The 25022-nt window shown below is 37.1% G+C and overlaps 1 protein-coding gene across 1 annotated transcript in view; it reads right to left on the bottom strand.

The window, feature by feature from the left end:
• Positions 1-371: 371 nt before the first annotated feature.
• Positions 372-25022, bottom strand: part of polr3e (polymerase (RNA) III (DNA directed) polypeptide E) — a 46612-nt gene continuing 21961 nt past the window's right edge. Inside the window, exons 16-21 of the mRNA XM_030163610.1 lie at positions 21261-21418; positions 17484-17545; positions 15130-15587; positions 6585-6662; positions 1072-1194; positions 372-954 (exon numbers count right to left, since the gene is read on the bottom strand). Of these exons, the coding sequence (XP_030019470.1) occupies positions 898-954; positions 1072-1194; positions 6585-6662; positions 15130-15587; positions 17484-17545; positions 21261-21418 (936 nt within the window). The 3' untranslated portion in view covers positions 372-897. The remainder of the gene's footprint in view (positions 955-1071; positions 1195-6584; positions 6663-15129; positions 15588-17483; positions 17546-21260; positions 21419-25022) is intronic.

A 25022-nucleotide genomic window follows, 5' to 3' on the forward strand; every position in this document is an offset into this window, starting at 1 on the left:
TTTTATTCAATAATGTTAGTTCCTTTGTTGGGATTGAACTAAAATACTGTTCTGATGTTAGTTCTAAACTAATAGAATATGAACATTTGAACAGGATCTTAAACTGCAATGTCTGTAAAACAGAATTTCAGTTTGAACACAGGAACATTTTGTGATATAGCATTAGATCCTGTTGGGATCAAATAAAAATGTGTTTAGTATTTGTGCAGATTTCTGGTGTAATTCAATTTTTCAAGGAAATAATCATTTAAAAAAAAGAAACAAAAACAATAAAAAATTTCCTTTTTAACAGTATCGTGATATATCGTATCCTGATCCTACTATTGTGATTTGTATCGTATTGCCAGATTCTTGCCAATACACAGCCCTATGTATTAGTGTGGACAGGTGTAAAAAATAAAGATCTGGAAATGAAATAGTGAGGGGGTCACTTTATTTTTCAGTTTTTTTAGGCATTTAAATGTGTTTTGTGAATGGAAAATGACAAACCATGTGGGTAATACCTTCTGCAGAAATTCCAAATCAGGAGAAAGTAGTGAAAGCGCCGAACCACGCCTGCCTTCAACAGTGAACACATGAACTCAAACATTTAACTCATAAAGCTCATAAATCTATTCGCATCTTCTTCATGTCGTGTGTAGGTCATTGCAGCTCTTGCTGTTGTGAGTGGACTTTGGATCTGCGCCACAGCGTCACTTAAGGACACGGTAACTTCTACTGAAATGACAAAAGCTTCATGTTCTGTGCAGACAACAGAGCAGATACCTCTGTCCCGCCCTGACAGCAGCAGCATGGTGCGCTGCCATTGGCTCCCGTCTCTGAAGTCTGGGCTGCCCCTCCCACTGGACACTTAAGAGTGGATCTCATTGGTTGCCGGCGAGGAGCAGGATCTCAACGTCATGACTGGATGGTTCCTTTGAGGTACCACATGCCGGCCTGACTCATGCAGCACTCCTGGATGGGGACAACAGGGACAGGGACAGAACAACAGGACAGGACAGGGACAGGTTAGAGCAGTGAAACTGAGCAGCTGGGTCCCTGTGGGTCCCTGTGGTGGTGGGCGGGGCTTACCCTGAGCAGCCGGTCCATGTCCTCCTTGGAGGGCTCACTGAGCTCCTGGGCCAGTTTGGCCTGGAGCATGGTCCTCCTGATGCGGTAGTTCTTCGAGAACAGGTCATAGAGCAGCCGGCGGTGCTACAGGAAGTAAAACATGAACATGAAAGAGTCTTACAAGAGTCCATTTGAAAAACTAGAGTCATTCAAACTCTGCTTCATCCAGGCACTTCTTATCTCTGCGTCAGTACATGTAGAAGCTGAACCCTTTAACATGATGTGTGAGTCTGACCACACACTTTAAAGCATTCAAATGACTGTAACTCCTGAACCGTTCTCACTATCGACAAAATTCAAAGGGCATCAGAAAGCAGAGAATCAGATGTGGTGGTGATGTTTTGGAATGTTGTACCAATGTGTTTTATTTATTTATGCTTATATTTTATTGATATATATATATGCAGAGAGTTAACCAGGGCGGGAAAAGATGCAGTGTCTGTAAAAGAAGCAGATCATGGATGTTTTTCTCAGTGAAATGACAGCCCCTTTGTGTAGTTGTAGACAATCACACAGGCTAAAAATGACTAGAAATAACTAAAAATAAGAAGCTATGAAATATGAAACAGGCATGTTGTAGGCTAGGAATGTAACGATATGAAAATTTCATATCACGGTTATTGTGACCAAAATTATCACGGTTATCATTATTATCACAGTATTATTGAAATTGTGCTCAAAATGTTCAAAAAGTACTAATACACACACTGAAATAATTTAACCAAGTTGTATTAAAAAATAAATAAACAAATAAAATAAAACAAAATAATTGGCACAATGCACTTTCTGTTGGCAGAAACATTCAAATATTAACCCTTAGTTGTCTGAGCCTATTTTGTCCGTTTTTCAGTACTTTTGATTTTGCCTTTATATACTATATAAACAAATGTTTACTATACCCATGTTTAGTATCTGTTTTTTCAGCACAACTTCATTTATATCATCTGTCTACTATTTTTTCACTTTAACCTACTATATCAACACAATAAGACAAAAAACACAGAAAAAAAAAATTAAAATCCGATTTGAAAAATTTATATAATTTATTGTATAAATAACACAAAGATGCTTAACGAACCATTTCAAAGACTTTAAAAGTGAATACTGGTTCCAAATATAAGGTATATAAAATTAAAATTGTAATAAATTAAAACTATACTCAGATATTTGACATAAAAGCAGATCTTTACATAGGCATTTTTTCCCTTAAAAGTGCGGTAATCAAACACGATTATCATGATAATTAGAATTTAAACGGTAATACTAACCATCTGCAATTTTACTGCAGTTTATCGTTATACTGGTAATCGTTACATCCCTACTGTAGACGAAAAAAAATGTTTGAGCACATGTAAAATAGTTGAAACTTAGTTTCTGTAATCGCATAAAAAAATATCCTTCTGAACATTTACAGTCATTTTTCACAATATGCCCAAAAAAAATTCAAGTCTTTTTATTTTTTATTTTTGCTATAACACACTGTTTTAGGCATTTATTACATTTAATAAACATAGTGTGCTGCCCACTAAAACCCCTCAGTCAGAATGGACAGATGGACAAAATGATTACAATACCCCTTAAAACTAAATGCCAAACATTGAAATTACATTCTTCCTGAAAGAATTGAGAAAAAGGACATTTTCTGACACTTATTGCAAAAACAACATACAGAGATCAAGGCGACCTGTTTTCATGGTAGTCCTAAAAGGATTAAGGGTCAATGATTTCCCTTCTTGCAAATTAGACTTAAGCTAATTGTATTTTTACCAAGTGGATCTCAACCACGTAGATGGTGGATAAAACCTAAACCACCTAAACACTCAAATAGCCTGTAGTTAATGCTGAAAATAAACTTTACCCATGTTTTATAAGTTCTCTAATGCTGCTTTTTCATCATCGGCATGAACTTGACTAATCTAAACTCAAATATTTTGCATTTCTGTTCCATGAAAGAAGGGACACCAGGTACCGCACCATCCTGTACCATTTCTAGTTCCACTTATATTATGGTTCCACCTAGGGATGTAAACAATTAATTGACTATCGATTAGTTGTTCACAGAATTTGCCCAATTAAATTATTAATTGTGGGTTAATTGCCCATGTCCACCTGTCTGAGGGCTGCCGGTTTGTCTGTGCTGCGATGCTGTGGCTGGGATAGCCGGTCATCGAACCGGATCATGGTGTTGATGAGTTAGAATGTCTTTATGGACATGGTGGAACCAAACACAGACCGACCATCTGTGGAAGCGGTGCACCCCAGACTAAATACACGCACAAATGCGGGGTTGGTATCAGAGCATTTTCCCTGGAGGTTGGTCTAGTTCAGTCACTGAGACAGAAACTGAAAACATCCTCCAGGATCCTGATGCACACCACAGCTTCAGGAGGCAGGGAAAAGGTAAATGAGCGAAAAGTTTCACTTCCATTTCTGTGGGGGCACGGACTCCACCGCCCCGTCCCGTACCCCCAAAGTATTACAAGTAGGATGGAAAGTGATGCATGCGCGCGTAGTTACCAACAAACATGCACACATCCCCCGGCTGAACTGCGCGTGTGCGGCCAAGTAACACCCCCCCCACACACACACACACTGATGTGTGTGCACCCCCCCCCCCCCCCCCCCCTTACACACCGCCACTCCAACAGATGAATTCCACAGGAAACACTGACTGTATCCAATGGCTCAATAAATCAATCATTAAGGAATATGACATGATTTTTTCATGTGTATAAACAGTATTTAGCTTTTATTCTTATAGACCGTATTGAAAAAGAAATTCAGGTTCTCAGGAAAATTGTTGCTTATCAATTAATCGTTAATCGATCGATAAGGTCAACCAACTAATGATTAATCGATAATTTGCATCCCTATTTCCAACTGAAGTTACATGGTTCTACTCATGGTGTAAAGTCATCCAGATCACAGACTGGTCAATCCACAGTCATTGCTACAGTAGTGCACATGTCATTTAGTTTCAACATGGGACACCACGCTACGCTAAAAGTTAATTAGTGAAACTGGAGCAGATTTTCAAATGGTCTGTTATAAACGGACCACAGAGTCTAAACACTGAACTGATACCATCTTCTTGAACTCAGCAGCACAGAAAATTGATAAAGTCACTATCAGAAGATCTGAGCTATGTTAACCTCCTTCCAAATCAAACCGTTGTGTTTATAATCATCACAATTATGATCCTAGTTTCTGAACGGTTTCATGGTGGTACAAAAATAAAAAATAAAACTGGCCTGTCACTGATGCAACAACTTTGGTTTTGAGCTTAACAAGTTTTAACCTGGATGTGGATTTCCATCAGATATCAGCAGCACAGTCAGTGTAACGAATAAAATGAACAACCCAAGGCCTGACACTGATTCACTAAATGAGATGTTATCATTTATAGGGGTGTAAGAAAATATCGGATCTGCAATATATCACGATATTTCATTTCACAATACTGTATCGATATTAAAAAGTGCTTTATCGATATTTGTAGGTATTTATTCAAATGCAGATATTGTGGAGGTTCATTTTTGTTTTTTGTTTTTCTTTTTTGTTTGCATTTTATTTATTATTATTTAACACTCCTTTATTAAATAATGTTAGTTCCTTTGTTGGGATTGAACTAAAATAATGTTCTGATGTTAGTTTTGAACTAATAGAATATGAACATCTGAACAGGATCTTAAACTGTAATGTCTGTAAAACAGACTTTAAGTTTGAACACAGGAACATTTTGTGATATAGCATTAGATCCTGTTCTGATCAAATAAAAATGTATTTAGTATTCGTGCATATTTCTGGTGTAATTCAATTCTTCAAGGAAATAATTGCCTATTTTAACAGTATCATGATACATCGTGATATATCGTATGGTGATCCTAGTATTGTGATTTGTATTGTATCGCCAGATTCTTGCCAATACACAGCCCTAATCATTTATAATGATATCAGTTATAAGTGTGTGTTTTCTGTCTGTAGTAGTCCTAATGTCTGCCATGAAAACATCCATTACAGCAGATATTAGAACACACTAGGCCTTTCAGAAAAAAGTCACAATTAATATTTTTATCTGACAACAGGGTTTTTAACCCTTGAACTGATCATGGTGTCTGCAAGTATCAGCAAATCTAATTTAATGCTGTTTAAAGCCCTTTTTAATGCCACTTTAAACAGATTTAATGTCCATGTCCAACTGCAGATAGTTTTATTTATACATTTACCATCCACAGGCTTTAACCAGGTTCTCAATGGTTCCTCCTCCAATCAATTATGCTGAAATTTGCATTTTCCTATTTTTCCCACATTTGCTAATATTCCCTTCGCTCTTTCACCACGTCATGAACATACTCGCAGCACGTTGTATTCCAAGCATCCGGTGTTGATAACTTTATGTATCGGTCATAAAGAATAGTCAGTTAAAGGGTTCCACCTGTCAATCATCACACTAAACTTCTATCAAGTGTACCTAATTTTTTAATGCCTCTGGACATCAAATGTAATGCTTTTTATGCCATTTAAGGCCTTAATTTTCACAAAATCTATTTAATGACTTAATGGTTTTTAATGACCTGTGTAAACCCTGCTGATGCAATAGCTTCTCATTTCTTAAACATCCATCATTTTGACAGAGCATAAGGATTGGACTGTGTTTCATTGGTAAAAGGCCATGTGGTCTGATGAGACCAGTCTGACCCTGTTCCATCATGTGACTGCTGTTATGTGATGAGAAATCGGATCCGATGTCTTCCTGCATGTATATGTAAGGGTAGAGACTGCGATCTGGTAGTCTCTACCAGTAGAAACTCCGATCAGAGTCTCTACTGGTAGAAACTCCGATCCTGCCAGTAGAAGGGTTAGGGTTAGGTTTAGGGTTCGGATTGGAGTTTCTACCAGTAGAGACTCTGTTCGGAGTTTCTACTGGTAGAGACTACGATCGGAGTCTCTACTGGTAGAATCGCCGATCCTACCAGATCGCAGTCTCTACCCTGACATATACAAGTTAATGTGATTTATTTTGTGCTTTTACGTCTGTGCATGTGTAAAAACAGTCATTGAGAACAAAAATTATGTAATCAAACATGAGTGGAGGATAATAACAGGAAGTTTGAGTCTACCATCCCTACATATGTACGTATGGACTGGAGCATCTAAACCAGGGTTTTTCCATTATCGCATTTCTTAAGGGTTGGAGAAATTCACTGAATTTTTGTCCAAATGAATCTAAAGATAGTTTTGCAGCAGCTGGAGGGTTCAAATTCAAACTGTTATGAACTTTTAGGGTCCAAATACTCAAAGAAATGAACCACAGACTAAGAAAAGTGGGTTTAGATAAATATGAACCATTTAAAAGTGGTTCAATTAAATGTTACAGTATAGGCCTTACAAAAACCACACATCTGTGCTGTGTTTTCGATGCAAAACCAGACAAACCACACACACAAATGCTCAAATATGAGCTGTGTCTTTACCTTGTCGAAGTCTTCTCCCGTCTCCCACAAACCAAACACCTTCTGTTCATCGGGCGCCGCTGTGGTCTGAGCAGGAAACTACACCAAGAACAAGAGGAGTGTTAGAACCATGGGAGGAAAGGACTACACGTGCTCAGAGGAAGTTAGGAAATACACCACTGTTCTGTCCAAGGTTCTAATAGTTTTGGATTTTTCATTATAGTTTAGTATTATTTAGTTTTGACTTTCTTTTTTCTCTAATTCAGTTAGTTTTAATTAGTTTTAAGAGCAGGTTTTGCTAGTTTTTATCAGTTTTCATTATTTTCTAAATGCTTAGTTTTAGTATTAATTTTAGTTTTGTCGTATCTTTTCTCTTCTTCTCCATCGTATTCAAATAAATCCCAGACAGGACTCTGCTGCTTTCTCCCAACTTTAGTCTCCATGTTTCCAGGTAGAGTGGGGACCAGAGGACAACTGGAAACCAGTGACCACAAGTGATGGAACATTAAATATCATATGGTTCCAGCAGCTAAAATTGCTAAAGGGAAATAAATCGATTTTATATCAATCTGACATTGACAAAGACAAAAATGAAGGGAATTTTATCCATAATTTTTTTATCCGTTTTAGTTAGTTTTGTATGCGCACAATACAGTTTCAGTTAGTTGTCATTTTTTCTTTTGATTATAGTTTTTATTTATTTCAGTTAATGAAAATGTTATTACAATTCTCGTTTTTGTCATTTCGTTAGTTTTTGTTAATGATAATAACCTTGGTTCTGTCTCATGAACCACGGAGTGAAGCAACTGAACGCTGACTGAGTACAGACTGCACAGGAAATGAACAAAACTACTGATGTGAGGAGTGGAATACCTTGCGCAGGTGTCTCTTAAAGTGACAGAACCTTGTTTCTGTTTTACCTTCATTATAAATACATTACAATACAAATGGATTCAGAGAAGGAGGAAGTAGTTGAGTTAGAAACAGAGAATTGACTTTGGAAACAATCTCCTAACTGTTTCACTGACTGTATGTGAGACACACGCTCTGAAACTGAACGAAAGACACGTTGGGAAAAGTCATGGTTTTATTTCACAGGTATCAAACATGTGGCCCAGGTACCAAATCTAGCCCGCCAAAGGGTCCAGTCCGGTCCTTGGGATGAAGTTGTGAAATGCAACAATTACACTAAGATATTAAAAATCCTTTTAGTTCAGGTTCCACATTTAGACCAATTCAATCTCAAGTGGGTCGGATCAGTTAAATACTATCATAATAATCTATAAATACTCACAACTCCAAATTTCTTTCTTTGTAAATGTAAATATTTTCATGTATTTACACTAAAACAAAGCATATTTTCACAAAAAATGTGAATAACCTGAACAAATATGAAGAACCTAAAATGTTTTAAGTACAATTTTAACAATATTCTGCTTTATATTAAATATTTTGTGTACTTGTAGACCCACTGTGATCTGTAAGTTATAATGAACATGTGAAAATGATAAACTGAAGCATAATATTATTAAAATTACACTTATTTTTTGAGTTTTTTCATGTTATTCACATTGTTTGAAAGGATAGTTTGTAGATGTGAACACAGTCATTGTTTAATTTTACTTATTCTAATACATAGAGAAAAGCTTGGAGTTGAAATTACTTATACATAATTATGTTACAATTTTACTGGTTTGGCCCACTTTACATCAAATTTAGCTGAATGTGGCCCTTCAACTAAAATGAGTTTGACACCCCTGTTTTATTTCATAAATAAATTATCAGCTCATTCAATTGCATTGCATATTTTTTTTTTTTTTTTTTACCAGAATGAATGTGTTGAATCAGAATGTGTTTAATCGCTCTGTATTGTGATTTGGGTGGCAATTGCATCATATCACATCGTGAGGTGCCACAACCTATCTTCAACATATCAGATCGGAGATGCTGTAAGGAGATGCGTATTGTATTGGCCTGAAAACTAAGATTCACAACCCTAATACCTACGCATTTTCAACCTTTCACGTATTATTCAATGCCATTTGATCGCGTGTCAATTTACACCAAGATCTCCTGTTCACATAACCCTAACCCTCAGTGAGTGGTATTTGACACGGTGCGAACAGACACACAGGAAACTTATAATACGTACAGATAACACGCCAATTAAAGGTGGCGTATATATTTACATGAGTCATGATATCACGTTGTGTATATGGCAGTGGTTTCCAACCTTTTTTATCTCCTGACCCCATATTAACATCATAAATTTCTGTCGACCCCACACATTCAAACAGACTTTTTTTTTTTTTTGGTAAAATTAATTAGTTTTTGATCCTGTAATAGTTTTCTACACTATGTTTAAAATCCAGGTTAATTTTAGAGGACATTTAGTCTACATAGTGTATTTTATTGTGGATGGAAGCAGTAAAGCCAGATGTAGATTACTGTACAAAGTGAGAACTGGATTTTCCTTGGTCAGGATATGTACAGTCAGTCTAGCTTGGATTTACAAGGCTGACAATTAATACTGAACAAACAAGAACTCAAACTATGAATTATGAAAGAGCTGCAGCGTCTGAAACTGACCACAATGAACAATTGACAGAGAAACAGAACCCCAGATAAACAGAACCACAGTGCTTCAGTTTCACAACCACAGTTTGTCTGATATGGATTAAGATTGGCTCTGTCAACTCAACATATATTATTTATTACTAATTTTTAATTTTATTTTTATTTTTTTTTTTTATCAATTACTAAAAATTTCAGGTGACCCCATTTGAATTCCAGGCGACCCCACGATTGAAAAACACTGGTCTATGGTCTCAGGTTCCTTCTTTGTCTGGTATGGTTTAATGTACGGTGCACGTCGAGTCAAAAACAAGCCAAAAGAGGAGGCAGATGGACCAACACAGTTCACCCCCAAACCGGGGTTAACCCCCACCACACTAATCAACCTGAACGAAAAAACTTCTCAACTCCAGAGTGTGACAGATGTCATCAATCCCCGGGTAATCTTATTCACACATTCTGGTTATGTCCACAGCTGGTTGACTTTTGGACCGAAGTTTTTACCATCATCTCTAACGTAATTGGTAGGAAAATTAATCCAAACCCCTTGAGTGCCCTATTTGGGATTTTTGTCGGGACACCTTCCTTCTCCACCTCTCAAAGTAATTCTCATGCATTTATGACTATTCTTGCTAGAAGGGTAATTGTCCTGAAATGGAAATCACCACAGCCCCCTTCCTCTATTCACTGGTTCAGAGACGTCCTAAATTTCTTCAAATTGGAAAAAATTAGAATGACACTTTGTGCCTCTGCTGATAAATTTTCACAAATCTGGAATCCTTTGTTTCAACTAGATGGGAAAACAAATTTTTCCTTTGTTCCAGATTGACCTTTATGGTAATTTTTCCGCCTGGTCCTCTTCTTTGTTTTTTCTATTCGGTAATGCACCTTATGCGCATAACACATCGATATTCTAAATGTGAACCTTTCAAGACCTTTTTTATTTGATTTTGTAGTTTTTTTGGCTTTTTTTTTGTTTGTTTGTTCTTTTTGTTTGTTTTTGTTAATGGAGAAGGTTGGTGTACTTGTTCTTGGGTTTGTTGGCATGTAAAAAAAAAAAAGGAAATTGTGCAACAATTTATTTTCAATTGATGTCACATATGATACAATGTTTGTATTGCCCAATTTCTATAAAACTCCAAATACACAAAGGTGGGAAAAAAAACAAAAAAAAAAACAGAAGCACTCAGAGTGCAGACCTCCGCCAAGGCAGATCAGTGCCGCCCCCCTGATCATCACCAAAATTAAATCATTTGTTCCTTTCCATAACTTTTTGAGTTATCTTGCACACAGACAGACAGACCGACCAACGCTGGCAAAAACATAACCATAAAACAAACTTAAGGTAAAAACTTCTCAACAGTGGCAGTTCTGTTCAAGACGATGATGGGACATCTGATTCCAGAGCTGCTGCCGTTTGTGGACAACCTGTAGGCTTAATGGCTCCCTGAGCTGTAATGAGCTTTACTGTCTAGTTTATAATCTGTTGTGTAACAAAGGTGGAGCCTGGCCATGCCCCCCCCCGGCACTGAAAATCTACCAATGTCAGGGGGGTTCACATGGGATAAGACCTAAGCCTGAGCAGGTCTGGTCCTGGCAGGAGACCAGAGGATGTGGCACTGATCACAGCGCTCCCTGCCCTGATCCACACCGATAACACACACAGCTTCTACATGCACGAACCCGGTCCAAATACAGGCTGCAGAACACCAGCGCCACCACTGCCCACTGAACCCGGTCCAAATACAAGCTGCAGAACACCAGCGCCACCACTGCCCACTGAACCCGGTCCAAATACAAGCGGCAGAACCACTGCCCACTGTTATCGGGTTGTTTCTTGAACCTGCTTCTCAGGTTTGCATCACAAAGCTCTGAGAGGCAAAATGACCGTTAAGTTCGTTATTCTGTTGAAGAAAACTAATAGCTCGGTTACATTATATCCCCCCCCCCCGACACACACACACAAACACACACAAGTGGAGTAGCTTTTTCAAACACAAAGGGGGCTCTAATCTCCATCCTTCAAAGCTCTAGTGCAGGTGAAACTGAAGACCAGTCAGGTCTGTTTAGGTGTGTTCAGTCTGCAGGGAAATCAACATCGGCTGCTGATATCAAAGGTGGATGTGTAGGCCTGTGTCTGAACTAGGGGTGTAACGATTACCGGTATAACGATAAAACGTGATAAAATTGCAGACGGTTAGTATTACCGTTTAAATTCTAATTATCATGATAACCGTGTTTGATTACCGCACTTTTCTGGAGAAAACGCCTATGTAAAGATCTGCTTTTATGTCAAATATTTGAGTATAGTTTTAATTTATTACAATTTTGATTTTATATACCTAATATTTGGAACCAATTTTCACTTTTAAAGTCTTTGAAAAGGTTCGCCAAGCATCTTTCTGTTATTTATGCAATAAATTATATACATTTTTCAAATCGGATTTTATATATTTTTTGTGTTTTTTGTCCTTTTATGTTTATATAATAGGTTAAGGTGAAAAAAATAATAGGCAGATGATATAGATGAAGTTGTGCTGAAAAAAACAGATACCAAACATGGGTATAGTAAACATTTGTTTATATAGTATATAAAGGCAAAATCAAAAGTACTGAAAAATGGACAAAATAGGTTCCGACCACTAAGGGTTAATATTTGAATGTTTCTGCCAACAGAAAGTACATTGTGCCTATTTTATTTTATTTGGCTTTTTTATTTTTTTTTTTAAATACAACTTGGTTAAATTATTTCCGGTGTGTATAAGTACTTTTCAAACATTTTGAGCACAATTTCAACAATACCACAATAATAATGATAACCGTGATCATTTTGGTCACAATAACCGTGATATGAAATTTTCATATCGTTACATCCCTAATCTCCATCCTTCAAAGCTCCAGTGCAGGTGAAACTGAGGACCAGTCAGGTCTGTTTAGGTGTGTTCAGTATGCAGGGAAATCAACGTCAGCTGCTGATACCAAAGGTGGATGTGTAGGCCTGTGTCTGAACTTAGGAGTTCACAAAGATGGCAACAGAATGGTGCAGAGTCCTGGATGTCTTGTATGAAGGGAAAAGGCCATTCATTCATTCATGGGAGAAAAAAAACACTACAGACCCTCACCAACAGGATGGAAAGAATCCACTCTGGGGTGACAACAGCAGGTCACTGAGGAAAACAACACAACAAAGTCCATAAAATATCTTAAACTATTCAGACCCAGAGCTACTTCTGTAGCTCCAAAAGGAATTTTTCCATTTGACCTTTCTTAAATGATTTATCACCATTTATTGTAATACTATCCTTTGAGTTTTGCATTTTTTCAGTAAAAATCACATATTTTCCTATATTTAATTCACTGATCATGTAGATGTTCATTAAAGCTCAGATTAAACTTGATGGTTATCCCAGGTGTACAAGGGGGCGTACACCCTCTCGCACACCTGGGATTCCCTCCTCCAGAGACCACCCAAGGCGGAGGAGGCGTGGTCGGCTCAAAGGGCTCTGATTGGTCCGTCGAGCCGACCAACTGATAAATGACACATCAGCAGCACATCGGATGACGCTTCTGAGGAAGACTGGACTCACAGTCAAAACTGTCAAAAAGGAAACATCTAAAAACTATACCTTGTCTGAACAAAAGAAAAAAAGAAAAGTATAATTACATAAACAGAAGACAAAATTAACGTCTTTAGCCAGGCCACTTTCATATGTGGTCCTAAATCCGATACATATCAGATATTTTGCAATGAGACGTCAGTCTGAGCAGCCAGGTCGCATTTATCCGACCTTTACGAAATTGAAATGCGACAAACATCACGATTCTGCGTCCCAGGAGGAGCAGCAGCACGAAAAACAACAGCCATGGTGGAGGATGGAATGGAAAGTGGGCAGTGGAGGGAGAGCGAGGTCTTGGAATTAATATTTGGGGTGACAATTCTATGCAGGCAAAACTCGAGGGATCTTATCGAAACCGTGCCATCTTTGAAAGTATTTCAATGAATGAAGTCTGTGTGACTGAAGCCGCTAACAACACTATCCCACCACTCCTAACTCCACATCCAAATACTCCGTTGTGCAGGTGTAGCAGCCGTTGCATCACAAAAGACCACAGCAAAAAACCTGGCTCTGCTCTTTTTTAATCTTCTACTTAAAATTATGTGACTGTAATGGTGCTGACTTCAGTTGGAGGGAAACTTTATCAGTGCCACACACACACCGATACCAGATGCCTCCATATGTCCTTCTGTAAACACAGTGTGTGTCTGTGTGGTCTCGTATTCCATCAGGACCTCTTTTGCGCATGCGGGTCACTTCAGGGTCACATTCAGTTTAGACGGCGAACTGACAGAAGTCGCATTTAATTTGTAATATGAACAAGCACACAAAAAAATTGGATTTCACAAAAAAATCCAAATTGTGTATTAAGACCCACTATGTGAACGGAGCCTTAGACACCCCTGGTCTAATTTATATCAAAGCCATGCAAAGATGCGTCGCTATGTCAAGGCTTGAGCCGCACTTCAAATATCCAGGATAAGAACTACTCTACACTTATTCTTTCTGTGTGAACACTCTTCTAACTTCTGGTCTAAAATTGAGAAATATATCATATCTAAAAATAACGAAAAAAATAACTATAGCATCTCAAAATGTAATGACATATTTTGAACATGATATTCGTAATTTAGAATTTGTTGTAAATTTGATCATTTTATTTGGAAAATTTCATATACACAAAAATAAACATACTAAAACACACCCCAAATTTTAAAACCTTCCTGATGGAATTTGAAAAATATTTTACATCTTTAAAATTTACCTTTAACAAAAAAAGCACTAGCACCCTGGCAATCTATAAAGAACTCTGTAAAATAGACTGAACTCTCTGATGTATTTTTTTTTTTTTTAAATTTATTTTTGTTAGATATGTTGTTTTTCTGTTGTTTGTTCAATTCTCCTGAATCAAAGCTTTGTTTCCTTCATTTCTCTGCTGTTAAACATTGGTTCCACTGTTGTGTTTCACACGGACACTTATTGTGACGCACAAAGAAGCTTCAATTCAGGAAAACTGCAATAGAATATCTCCATTCAATCAATTTGAGTCAATTAATCGAATCGTGAATTTTTTGCATTCGCTTCAAGCACCTAATCAATTAATCAGTTGCAGCTCTATTCAAAATTTATATGTCTTGTATACCTAAATACTTTCAATAAAGTTGAGATTAAAAAAAAATGCAGGATAAGAACTGTGTCCCTGGCCTTGGCTGAACTGGATTATGAAACAGAAAAACGCTGTTCCTTTCAGTAAAGAAGCTGGTGTTAATAAGGGTGTTAGAAAACATCGGTTCTGCAATATATCGCGATATTTCATTTCACGATACTGTATTGATATTAAAAAGTACTGTATCGATATTTTTAGGTATTTATTCAAATGCAGATATTGTGGAGTTTCATTATTGTTTTTTTGGTTTTCTTTATTGTTTATATTTTATTTAACACTCTTTTATTCAATAATGTTAGTTCCTTTGTTGGGACTGAACTAAAATACTGTTCTGATGTTAGTTCTGAACTAATAGAATATGAACATTTAAACAGGATCTTAAACTGTAATGTGTGTAAACAGAATTTTAGTTTGAACCCAGGGACATTTTGTGATATAGCATTAGATCCTGTTGGGATCAAATAAAAATGTGTTTAGTATTTGTGTAGATTTCTGGTGTAATTCAATTCTTCCAGGAAAAAATCTTTAAAAAATATAAAAAAATCTTTAAAAATATATATGAATAAATGAATGTAAAATGAATAAGTGATAATAAAAATTATTTTAAAAAATCTTAAAAATCTTAAAAAAAAAAAAAAAAAAAAAAAAGAATTGCCTTTTTAACAGTATCGTGCTATATCGTGATATATCGTATTGTGATTCTAGTATTGTGATTTGTATCGTATCGCCAGATTCTTGCCAATACACAGCCCTAGGTGTTAATACTCACAGGCACCGGGATCTGTCTGCAGTGGTTGAGCAGAATGGCGTCCTGCAGGATCCGGTCTGAGAGGGACTGGATGACCACCTGTCCTGCCGGCATGGACGCCAGGTGGAGGTTAAAGAGTCTCTTGAACTCGCTCAGTGTCAGTACAAAATGCTTTCTGAAAGTCTTATTCACAAAGTCCTGCAGCTCCGGGGCGGGACCGGCTCTGTTACCGTTGGCGTGATCAAAGCTGGGGGAGGCAGCTCCGGGGAAACCATTGACAGAACCGTTCAGGAGACAAGAGGACGTGTCCATCGGTTCATCTTCCCTGTCGCTGATGGGCTCCTGTTTGATGCACACGCTGCCTCCTGCCTTAAAGTTCTCCTTCTTAACCGTCAGCTCCTTCATTAAGGTCGACTGGTTCGTGTGCGCTCGCTCTTGAGCCACTTTCAAAACATGATCCCCGGGGATATGCACCGGCTCTGGAAAAAAAAAAAAAAACAGTCAGCATGCAATTCAAATCCATATGCTGAGCCAGAATTATGTGTAGTAGTGAGAACCAAATGAGTTAGCAGCAGGGCTCTCAAACTCATGTTCTTTCAGGTTCCACATTCAGCCACCAAGACAGATCTGTCCCCCCCGATCACCACCAAAATTTAATCAGTTGTTCCTTGTGCCAGTATCAGCATTTCCTGAAAATTTCATGAAAATCTGTCCATAACTTTTTGAGTTATCTTGCTAAACAAACAAACATGCAAACAAACATGCAAACAAGCACGCAAACACACAAAGCAAAGTGATCACAATACCTCCTGGCGGAGGTAATAACAGAATAACCTATAAATAGTGACAACTGCAAATTTTTGTCTTTGTTTTAGTGCCAAAAAAAACATTAAATGATGACAATACTTACTTTTATAAAGTATCAAAACAAAAAAGATGTGAATAACCTGAAAAAAATTTAATTCTGTTGAGTTTCTGTAAATTGGCTTAGAGTCTGGTTGTGACCAACTCTATATATATAGTGCCATGAGATAACTTTTGTTGTGATCTGGCGCTATATAAATAAAATTTGATTGATTGATTTGATAGGTTTTCCCCTGTACGTAAGTCGCTTTGGAAAAAAGCGTCTGCCAAATGTATAAATGTAAATGTAATGTAATGTAAAAAACTGAAATTTCTTCAGAAAAATAAGTATAATTTTAACAATATTCTGCCTCAACTTATCATTTCTACATGTGCATTACGGATCAGATCTACAAAGACACTAAACACTTAAAATTGTGCTTAATTTTCTTCACACATTTCAGGTTATTCATATTTGTTCAGATTTTCACCTCTGCCAGGAGGTATTGTGATTACTTTACTTTGTGTGTTTGTTTGTTAGCAACTTTACGGGAAAACTATTCCAACCTTCTTTATTAAATTGTACCCACAGAGAGGCCTAGGCCCTGGGACGAACCCAATAAATTTTGGGCTAAGTAGGCCAAAGTTCAAGGTCACAAAATCAAAAATTTTCCAATCTCTCATCATTGAGCAATTTTCCAAAATTCATCAAAAATTCAAAATAACTCCGATTAGCCTCCAATTTGATACACCCGTAGCTCATAACAATATCTTGTATCCGGCACAAAACTGTCCACATCCACTGTGGAATGTGGACTCTGTGGACATTTCAATTTAACACTGAAAATCCCATTTACCACACATTTTTCATTATAACTCAACAAATATTGATTGGAATTTAATATAATTTGACATACACATGACTGGTACCAAGCTTCAACTTTGTACAAAATATCGTTCCGATCCATTTCTCTTCCGTTACGCTCTGTTGACTTATTTTTTTATGCACCATTTTCAAAAAAATTATAAAAAATGCAATTTGTGAAATATCATTATGAAATTTGTTTTGCACATCCACAGTTTAAAAAGAAATAGTCAATCCACCCATGCACACTGTTCAGGGTGCTTGGCAGAGGTTTGTGTTCTCTGAACACTTGTTCACATTTTATTGTTACAGGATAGTTTGTAAATGTAAATATTTTCATAATTTAATGTTATTTTTTGCACTAAAACAAAGACAAAAGTTTGAAGTTGTCATTATTTATAGACATAATGTAATATTTTTTTCACATCAAACACAGAAGAAAATCTGGAGTCATTCTTTTTTGTCGGTTATTTTGCTGTTATTATTTGACTGTAGATCATATTGGTCTGTATGTGGAACCGGAACTAAAATGAGTTCCACAGCCTTGACTGTGGAATTTTTACACTTTGTAAATTCAACCCAGGGGCCGGATTGGAACCTTTAGTGGGATGCATTTGGCCCCCTGGATGCATGTTTGAGACCCCTGGTTTACAGAGACTCTACTGACCTGGCTGAGGACAACTCTTTGGCATGAAGTCTTCTTTGGAGAAGACAAAAACCTTTTCCAACCTGTAAAACAAAAACAAGTGCTGAGCAGGGTCATTATATCTAACACGAACTATAATTAAATGAGAAACAAAAACACATTTAATTAATTGCAATAAAAATTAAAACTATGACACAACGTTATCCAAGACTAAACAGAATTGTAGAAATTGGGGGTAGGAGTACATAAGTTTTGACATTTTCCTACTCCTTTTCGAGCACGTATAATTTCATTCCATTTGTTTTATTTATCTTTTTATTATTATTCTAAAAATTACACTAAGATATTAACAATCCTTTTAGTTCAGGTTCCACATTCAGACCAATTCAATCTCAAGTGGGTCAGACCAGTAAAATACAATCATACCAATCTATAAATACTCACAACTCCAATTTTTTCTCTTTGTAGATGTAAATATTTTCATGTATTTACACTAAAACAAAGTATAATTTCACAAAAAATGTGAATAACCTGAACAAATATGAACAACCTGAAATATTTTAAGAGAAGGAAGTACGATTTTAATAATATTCTGCCTGACATTAAATGTTTTGTGTATTTGTAGTGACCTGTAAGTTATAATGAACATGTGGAAATGATAAACTGAAGCATAATAGTGCTAAAATTACACTTATTTTTTTTCCAATTTGTTCATGTTATTCATATTGTTTGAAAGGATAGTTTCTAGATGTAAACACTGTCATTGTTTAATTTGACTTTTTCACTCTAAAACATGGAGAAAACTTTGGAGTTAACATTCTTTATTTATTATTCTGTTATTATTTTACTGGTTCGGCCCACTGCAGATCAAATTTAGCTGAATGTGGAACTGAACTAAAATGAATTTGACAGCCCTGGTCTACATGTTCGAAATAAAGATTTCATTCATTCATTCATTCACTTGTAAAAAGTATCTGGTTTTGGTACTAGTTTGCTCCAATGGTGACCAACAGTAAAAAGTCTTTGCATAATGTAATAAAGGTTTTGTAAATTGCATTTAATGCCATACATTCTTTCATCCTCCCTTTTTCACCTTCAGTAAATCTTTCATCATCATACTGAAAAAACCGTACATATAAACTAAGCTGTTTTCAAGGAATTAAAACCTTGGAGTGCAGATGCAGGGGGTGAACACGCCAAAGGTTTTGTTCTTCTGCCTTTAGCCTCTGTCCACACCACTGATAAAGACTCATTATTGTCAAATTAATGAAGAATCATCAGCTGTGAACCTCGTTTCTACAGGTCTCAGTGTGCTGTTTTGCGCTGCAGTGGTGATTTAACAGTTTTCATATTTCATTACATCTATGACCCACACTTAGGGATGTAACAATATGAAAATTTCATATCACAGTTATTGTGACCAAAATTATCACGGTTATCGTTATTATCGCAGTATTGTTGAAATTGTGCTCAAAATGTTCAAAAAGTACTAATACACACACTGAAATAATTTAACCAAGTTGTAATTAAAAAAAAAAAATAAAAAAATATAAAAAAAAAAATAATAATAATAATATGCACAATCTACCTTCTGTTGCAGAAACATTCAAATATTAACCGTTAGTGGTCTGAGTCTATTTTGTCCGTTTTTCAATACTTTTGATTTTGCCTTTATATACTACATAAACAAATGTTTACTATACTCATGTTTGGGACCTGTTTTTTCAGCACAACTTCATTTATATCATTTGTCTATTATTTTTTCACTTTAACCTACTATAAAAACATAAAAGGACAAAAAACACAAAAAATATATAAAATCCGATTCGAAAAATGTATCTACTTTATTGCATAAATAATACAAAGATGCTTAGCGAACCTTTTCAAAGACTTTAAAAGTGAATATTGGTTCCAAATATTAGGTATATATAATCAAAATTGTAATGAATTCAAACTATACTCAAATATTTTAATATTTTCTCTTAAAAAGTGCGGTAATCAAACAGGGTTATCATGATAATTAGAATTGAAATGGTAATGCTAACTGTCTGCAATTTTACTGCGGTTTATTGTTACACCGGTAATTGTTAAATCCCTACGCACAATACAGTTTCAGTTAGTTATCGTTTTTTTCTTTTACTTATATTTTTTTTTATTTATTTCAGTTAATATAAAAATGTTTTTGCAATTCTAGTTTTCATCATTTTGTTTTTGTTAACGATAACAACCTTGGTCACAACCTGAGCCTGATGAATCCTGGCTTTGTACAATCTTTATGCTCTTTTTCAAACTGATTAAGAAGCGAGAAGCTACTCACTGCATCAGTTAGGGTTAAAGAACAAGTTCTCACTGAAACATATTATGGAAAAGAAATCCAGATGGTTTGCCCAAAACTGTGGAAAAACTGTGGATTGTAATACATCTGTATAGAGGGTATGCACCTACATCACTTCCCCCCCAGGCCACGCCCATCTAAATTAGACTGAGTGGCAAAACCAACCTGCTCAACATGACGGAGTATAGCAGTAAACACAGCCAGAGTGGGAAAATGTGAAATATGAAATTAAATGAAGGACAGTTGGACTGGACATGGATCTGTACGAGCTACCAAAGAACAAGTGGTCCATGAACACTGACATGTGGACACAAATGGAGGATCCTGACATCCAGGGTGGAGGGGATCAGCGCTATTTTTACCTGAAACAAATATACATGGCTTCATCATCACTGACAACCAGGGTCCAAAACTAGGGCCCAGAACCAGCTGATCCAAAGTGCATTTACAGCGGACCGTGGACTGACCCCAGTGAATATATGCATGATCTACTGGGACTGAGGAGATTTACTGAGTCTAGTTCAGATCAAGTACTTTATACAACACAGATACTACTGCTGTGGACCAGCAGGGCACCACTGGATTCTGGGAAATTAGGAGATTTATATCACCTGTTTTTAAATTAACACATTATTCTTGTAATATTATGGCTTTATTATCAGAATGACAACTTTAATCTCATAAACGAATGACTGAGTTTTTGGGGGGGGGTTTTTGAACTATGACTGTATTCTCATAACATTGTGAATCTTTTTGTATTAGATTTTATTGCCATAAAATTACGGGTTTTATATCGCTATTTTATGACTTTATACTCATAGTGACCAGTGTTTTTATTTTCTTTTGTGGCCCTAACACGCTGTTGTAGCTTTATTCTCCAGTTCCCCCGTATTTGAAAAACTAGGTTAGCTTCAGTTTAAGTTAGTTCACTAATCATGTAGGAGCACAAGGTTCAGAATCACAAAATGAAGACAAAAACCATGAAAGATCTGATCATGAAACCAAGAGCTTTACTAAGAAGTAACGTTAGCCAAAACAATACGTCATTTAAGGTCTGATTTGACCCAAAAATACAGCATAAGTTAATGTTAGCTGACACCAAACAGGATCCACAGATCTAGGTTTGGTTTCCTGGATTTGTGGATCCATCTCCTTCTCTTTCCTTTGTCTTTCGGTGTCTGTAAAATGATAGCTCCGACTGCTTTTCAAACCTGTTCATACAATCAGTCTCACAACAGCTCTTCCCCATTTCTTATTAAATAGCGTTTTTCAGTTTAGACAGTATTGAAGCCAACGCTTGACACTCATCTCCCTCTTTCTGCCACTCAGTGGGTGGAACCGCGATGACTTCTGCTAGCGGTGATGTCACATGCATACCCTTTATTGTGCTGTGGTGAATGTGTGAAACACCTGTGTGACTGTTCATTCACACAGATGTGAGTGCATCGCTGAGTGTGACCTACTTGCTCTGGATGCCGAGCCACAGCATGTTCTGCCTGTGGGCCACATCTGGGTGTTTCTTAATGAAGTCTACGTCTGTAGGAAGCAGGAACTCCCATCCTCGGTTAACACGCGGCACAGCCACATGCTCCAGGAACTCTTTCACATCCTCCGGTGGAAGCTGACCACAGGCAAAAGGAAGAACCTGTTAGTTGTGTATACGTGGCTGAAGACGGCAGCTGTGAGGGGAAGGATGCAATGAGCAATGTACGATGGTGTTCAACCTCAAAACAAGCGTCCATCAGCCCCATAAAGGCCCATTTATGCTCATGGTGTCAAACTCATTTTAGTTAAATGGCTCATGTCTATGACTATGTCAATGTCTAAACCCACTTTTCTTAGTCTGTGGTTCATTTCTTTGTGGATTTGGACCCTAATAGTTCAGACAGTTTGATTTTGAACCCTCCAGCTGCTGCTAAACTATCTTTAGATTCATTTGGACAAAAATCCAGTGGATTTCAACAACCTGTTTGAATTCCTACTTAACTCTTTCAATGCCATGGGCCGATTAAATCAGCTTTACGAATACAACCTGTAAAGTGCCACAGGCTGATCAGATCGGCTTTGGAGAACACGCCATATTTGTGTACAAACAAACCATCCACCCCCATTTCTTTCACACATTTCGATGACGTTCTCTCTGTGTCCCCCTTTTGAGACCAATCAGACGGGAATTTGAGGTCACGCGACCGAATAATATTTTTATATCTTTTTAATGTTTCTTATTCTCTGGTGTTTCATCAGAGGGAGCCCTCCATGCCGGGGGGCGGCTGTGGACTCCGGGGGCTGTGGCGCCTTCTCTCACTGGGGTCCGCTCCTTTCTGGTGGGTGGGGGTCCCAGTTGGCCCTCTCCCACTAGTTGGGATGCGGGGCTGTGTTGCTGGTGCCTGGTTGCCGGGGTCGGCGGCTGCCTCCTGGTGCGGATGGCTCCCTGAGACAGCGCCTCCTAAATTGATCTTTTACTTTTACTTGTACATTTTTGTTCTGGTCTACCCGTGCTCAGTCAGTCTTCTTAAGTATGTGTGAGCTTGTGGGTTTGCATGTATATATGTGTGTGTGTGTGTGTGTGTGTGTGTGTGTGTGTGTGTGTGTGTGTGTGTGTGTGTGTGTGCGCGTGTGGGTGTGGGTGGGGGGCGGTACTGATTTTTAAACTGATATGTAAAGCACTTTGTGCTACAGTTTTTAATGTATGAAAAGTGCTATATAAATAAAGATTATTATTATTATTATTATTATTATAAATTATGCAAATTACAATCAATAATGAATCGGCTGCGTCCGGTGCGTTTTGAATCTAATCAGCAATCGGTCGGATGTTACCGAGCGGTTTCCTGCAGGATTCTTCAAATATTATAAAAATGACGCGAAATACTGAAAAACGGCCAAATTCTGTGGCACTTTTAAGGCTTATTAGCCCCTTAACTGTCTGGCACCGAAAGAGTTAATTTGTTTTGTCTATAACTAGTTACAACATTCATTGGTTTTGTTAATTTTTTTCATTATTTTGCTCGATTTTCGTTCAGTTTTATTAATTTTTGTCATTATTTTGCTTGATCTTTGTTTGGTTTTGTTCGTTTTTATCACTATTTTGCTCGATTTTTGTTCAGTTTTGTTCATTTTTTTCATTATTTTGCTTGATTTTCGTTCTGTAAATTTTTTTCATTATTATGCTTGATTTTTGTGCTTTTTCTTTCAAACAAATTCCTTCTTAATTTGTTCCATCTGTATCTAGTTACGACATTCGTACATATCTGTTTTGTTCATTTTTTTCATTAATTTGCTAAAATTTCGTTAGGTTTTGTTCATTTTTGTCATTCTTTTGCTTGATTTTTGTTTGGTTTTGCTCATTTTTGTCATTATTTTGCTCGATTTTCGTTCGGTTTTGTTCATTTTTGTCATTCTTTTGCTTGATTTTTGTTTGGTTTTGCTCATTTTTGTCATTATTTTGCTCGATTTTCGTTCGGTTTTGTTCATTTTTGTCATTATTTTGCTCAGTTTTTGTTCGGTTTTATTCATTTTTGTCATTATTTTGCTCAATTTTTGTTCAGTTTTGTTCATTTTTGTCATTATTTTGCTCGATTTTCACTCTGTTTTGTTCATTTTTGTCATTATTTTGCTCAATTTTTTTTCTTTTTCTTTCATTCGAATTCCTTATTAATTTGTTTCATCTAAAACTAGTTATGACATTTGCACATGTCAATTTTGTTCCTTTATATCATTATTTTGCTTGATTTTGTTAATTTTTTTTCATAATTTTGTCAATTTCTGTTCAGTTTTGTGAATTTTTTTCATTATTTTGCTCAACTATTGTTTGTTTTCTTTCACTCAAGTTCCTTCTTAATTAATATATAATATATTAAATAACTAGTTCCGTCTCCACATTTGCACATATCAGGTCCAGGCTTCAGACCAATATTTCTCCAGTATTTCTCCATAATTGTTTGTCGTCATCAGCGGTTGTAGTCCAGACTGAAAATATGTCCAAACTTGGAGCCCATTTCCTCAAATGTTCAGTTGTCGGTTGAATGGGACAGAGCGGCACAGCTGACAACCTGTAGGGAGCGGGGCCTGAAGTGTCTCCTGTGCATTTAAAGGGCCAGCGCTCCAAACCACCTTTCTGGTGTCATTACTCAGAAATAGGGTTGACGATGGACATGTGGAGTCAAATTAACTCTTTCCCCGCCAATGCCGAGATTTTCTGTCAATCCGTGTTTTCACTGTTATACTGTAGTTAAAGCTGTTGCGGATCATGTGAATTACTTTTCTTAGTCCAAAAACAAACAAAGAAGCAGCCTTTCCAGAAAAATGAAGGACCAGTTGTAAGGTTTTCGAACAGGAATCACTGGTATCCCATAGCAACATATACAGCACCATTCACTCTGAATGAGGAAATGCTGGCTCCGTGGGAACCGTGCGCAGTTTCAAAAGCAGTAAAGATGATTATGGACACTAGAGCTGGGTAAAAAAAATTGATTTGATCAATTTTGGATTGATTTCTTTTTAATTTTGAGTGATCAATTAATGGTGGATGAGATCGATTTTTCAGAGCAGGACTGAGAGTAAATGGCCCGGAAATCACCGACACAAAAGCGCAGCCGGCTCTGTCTTGCGAGCCCCTCGCAAAAACTTGGTCATCTTGGTCATGCTCGCAACGGTTCTGGAGCGGGGGGGATGCAGAGTAAGTGTGGGGAAAACCCCTCTGTGGGAGGTCCTCCTGGCCTCAAACTCGAGCCCGCAGTGTGGAGGAACTGGGTGGCGGAGGAACTAGCCGGTGGAGGCGGGTCATTCTAGAAATATTAACTTGGATTACCTGTGGTTGAGGGCTGAGTAAGAGGAATAGTAAAGCAGAAATCATGAAACGCCGCCCACCCTCCCCCTCCAGTGAGTTTCTTGTACCAAGGGCCCAACATGATTCTGTTTCAAGGGGGCAAATTGGTAGCGGTGCCCCAGGGTGATAGTAATGTGCCTTAAGACTGGAAGCACCAGCCATAAAACAGAATAAAGATGACGAAGAAGTCCGTTCTGAGCCACTGTAGAAACATGGACATGTTTGTGTCCCGTTCATTTTTTAAGAGCAGAGTCAGCGATTTACTGCTGAAATGTCAGGTTTATTTCCTTTCTAATATCAATATTCATTCTGTGTTGCATGGCTGCAGTAGTGAAATAATCAATTTACAACTCAAAATTGTACTTTGATATCACTAAATGAATCTGAATCAATCAAT

The sequence above is a fragment of the Sphaeramia orbicularis genome, chromosome 19 (assembly GCF_902148855.1).
Source record: "Sphaeramia orbicularis chromosome 19, fSphaOr1.1, whole genome shotgun sequence".
Lineage (NCBI taxonomy): Eukaryota > Metazoa > Chordata > Actinopteri > Kurtiformes > Apogonidae > Sphaeramia > Sphaeramia orbicularis.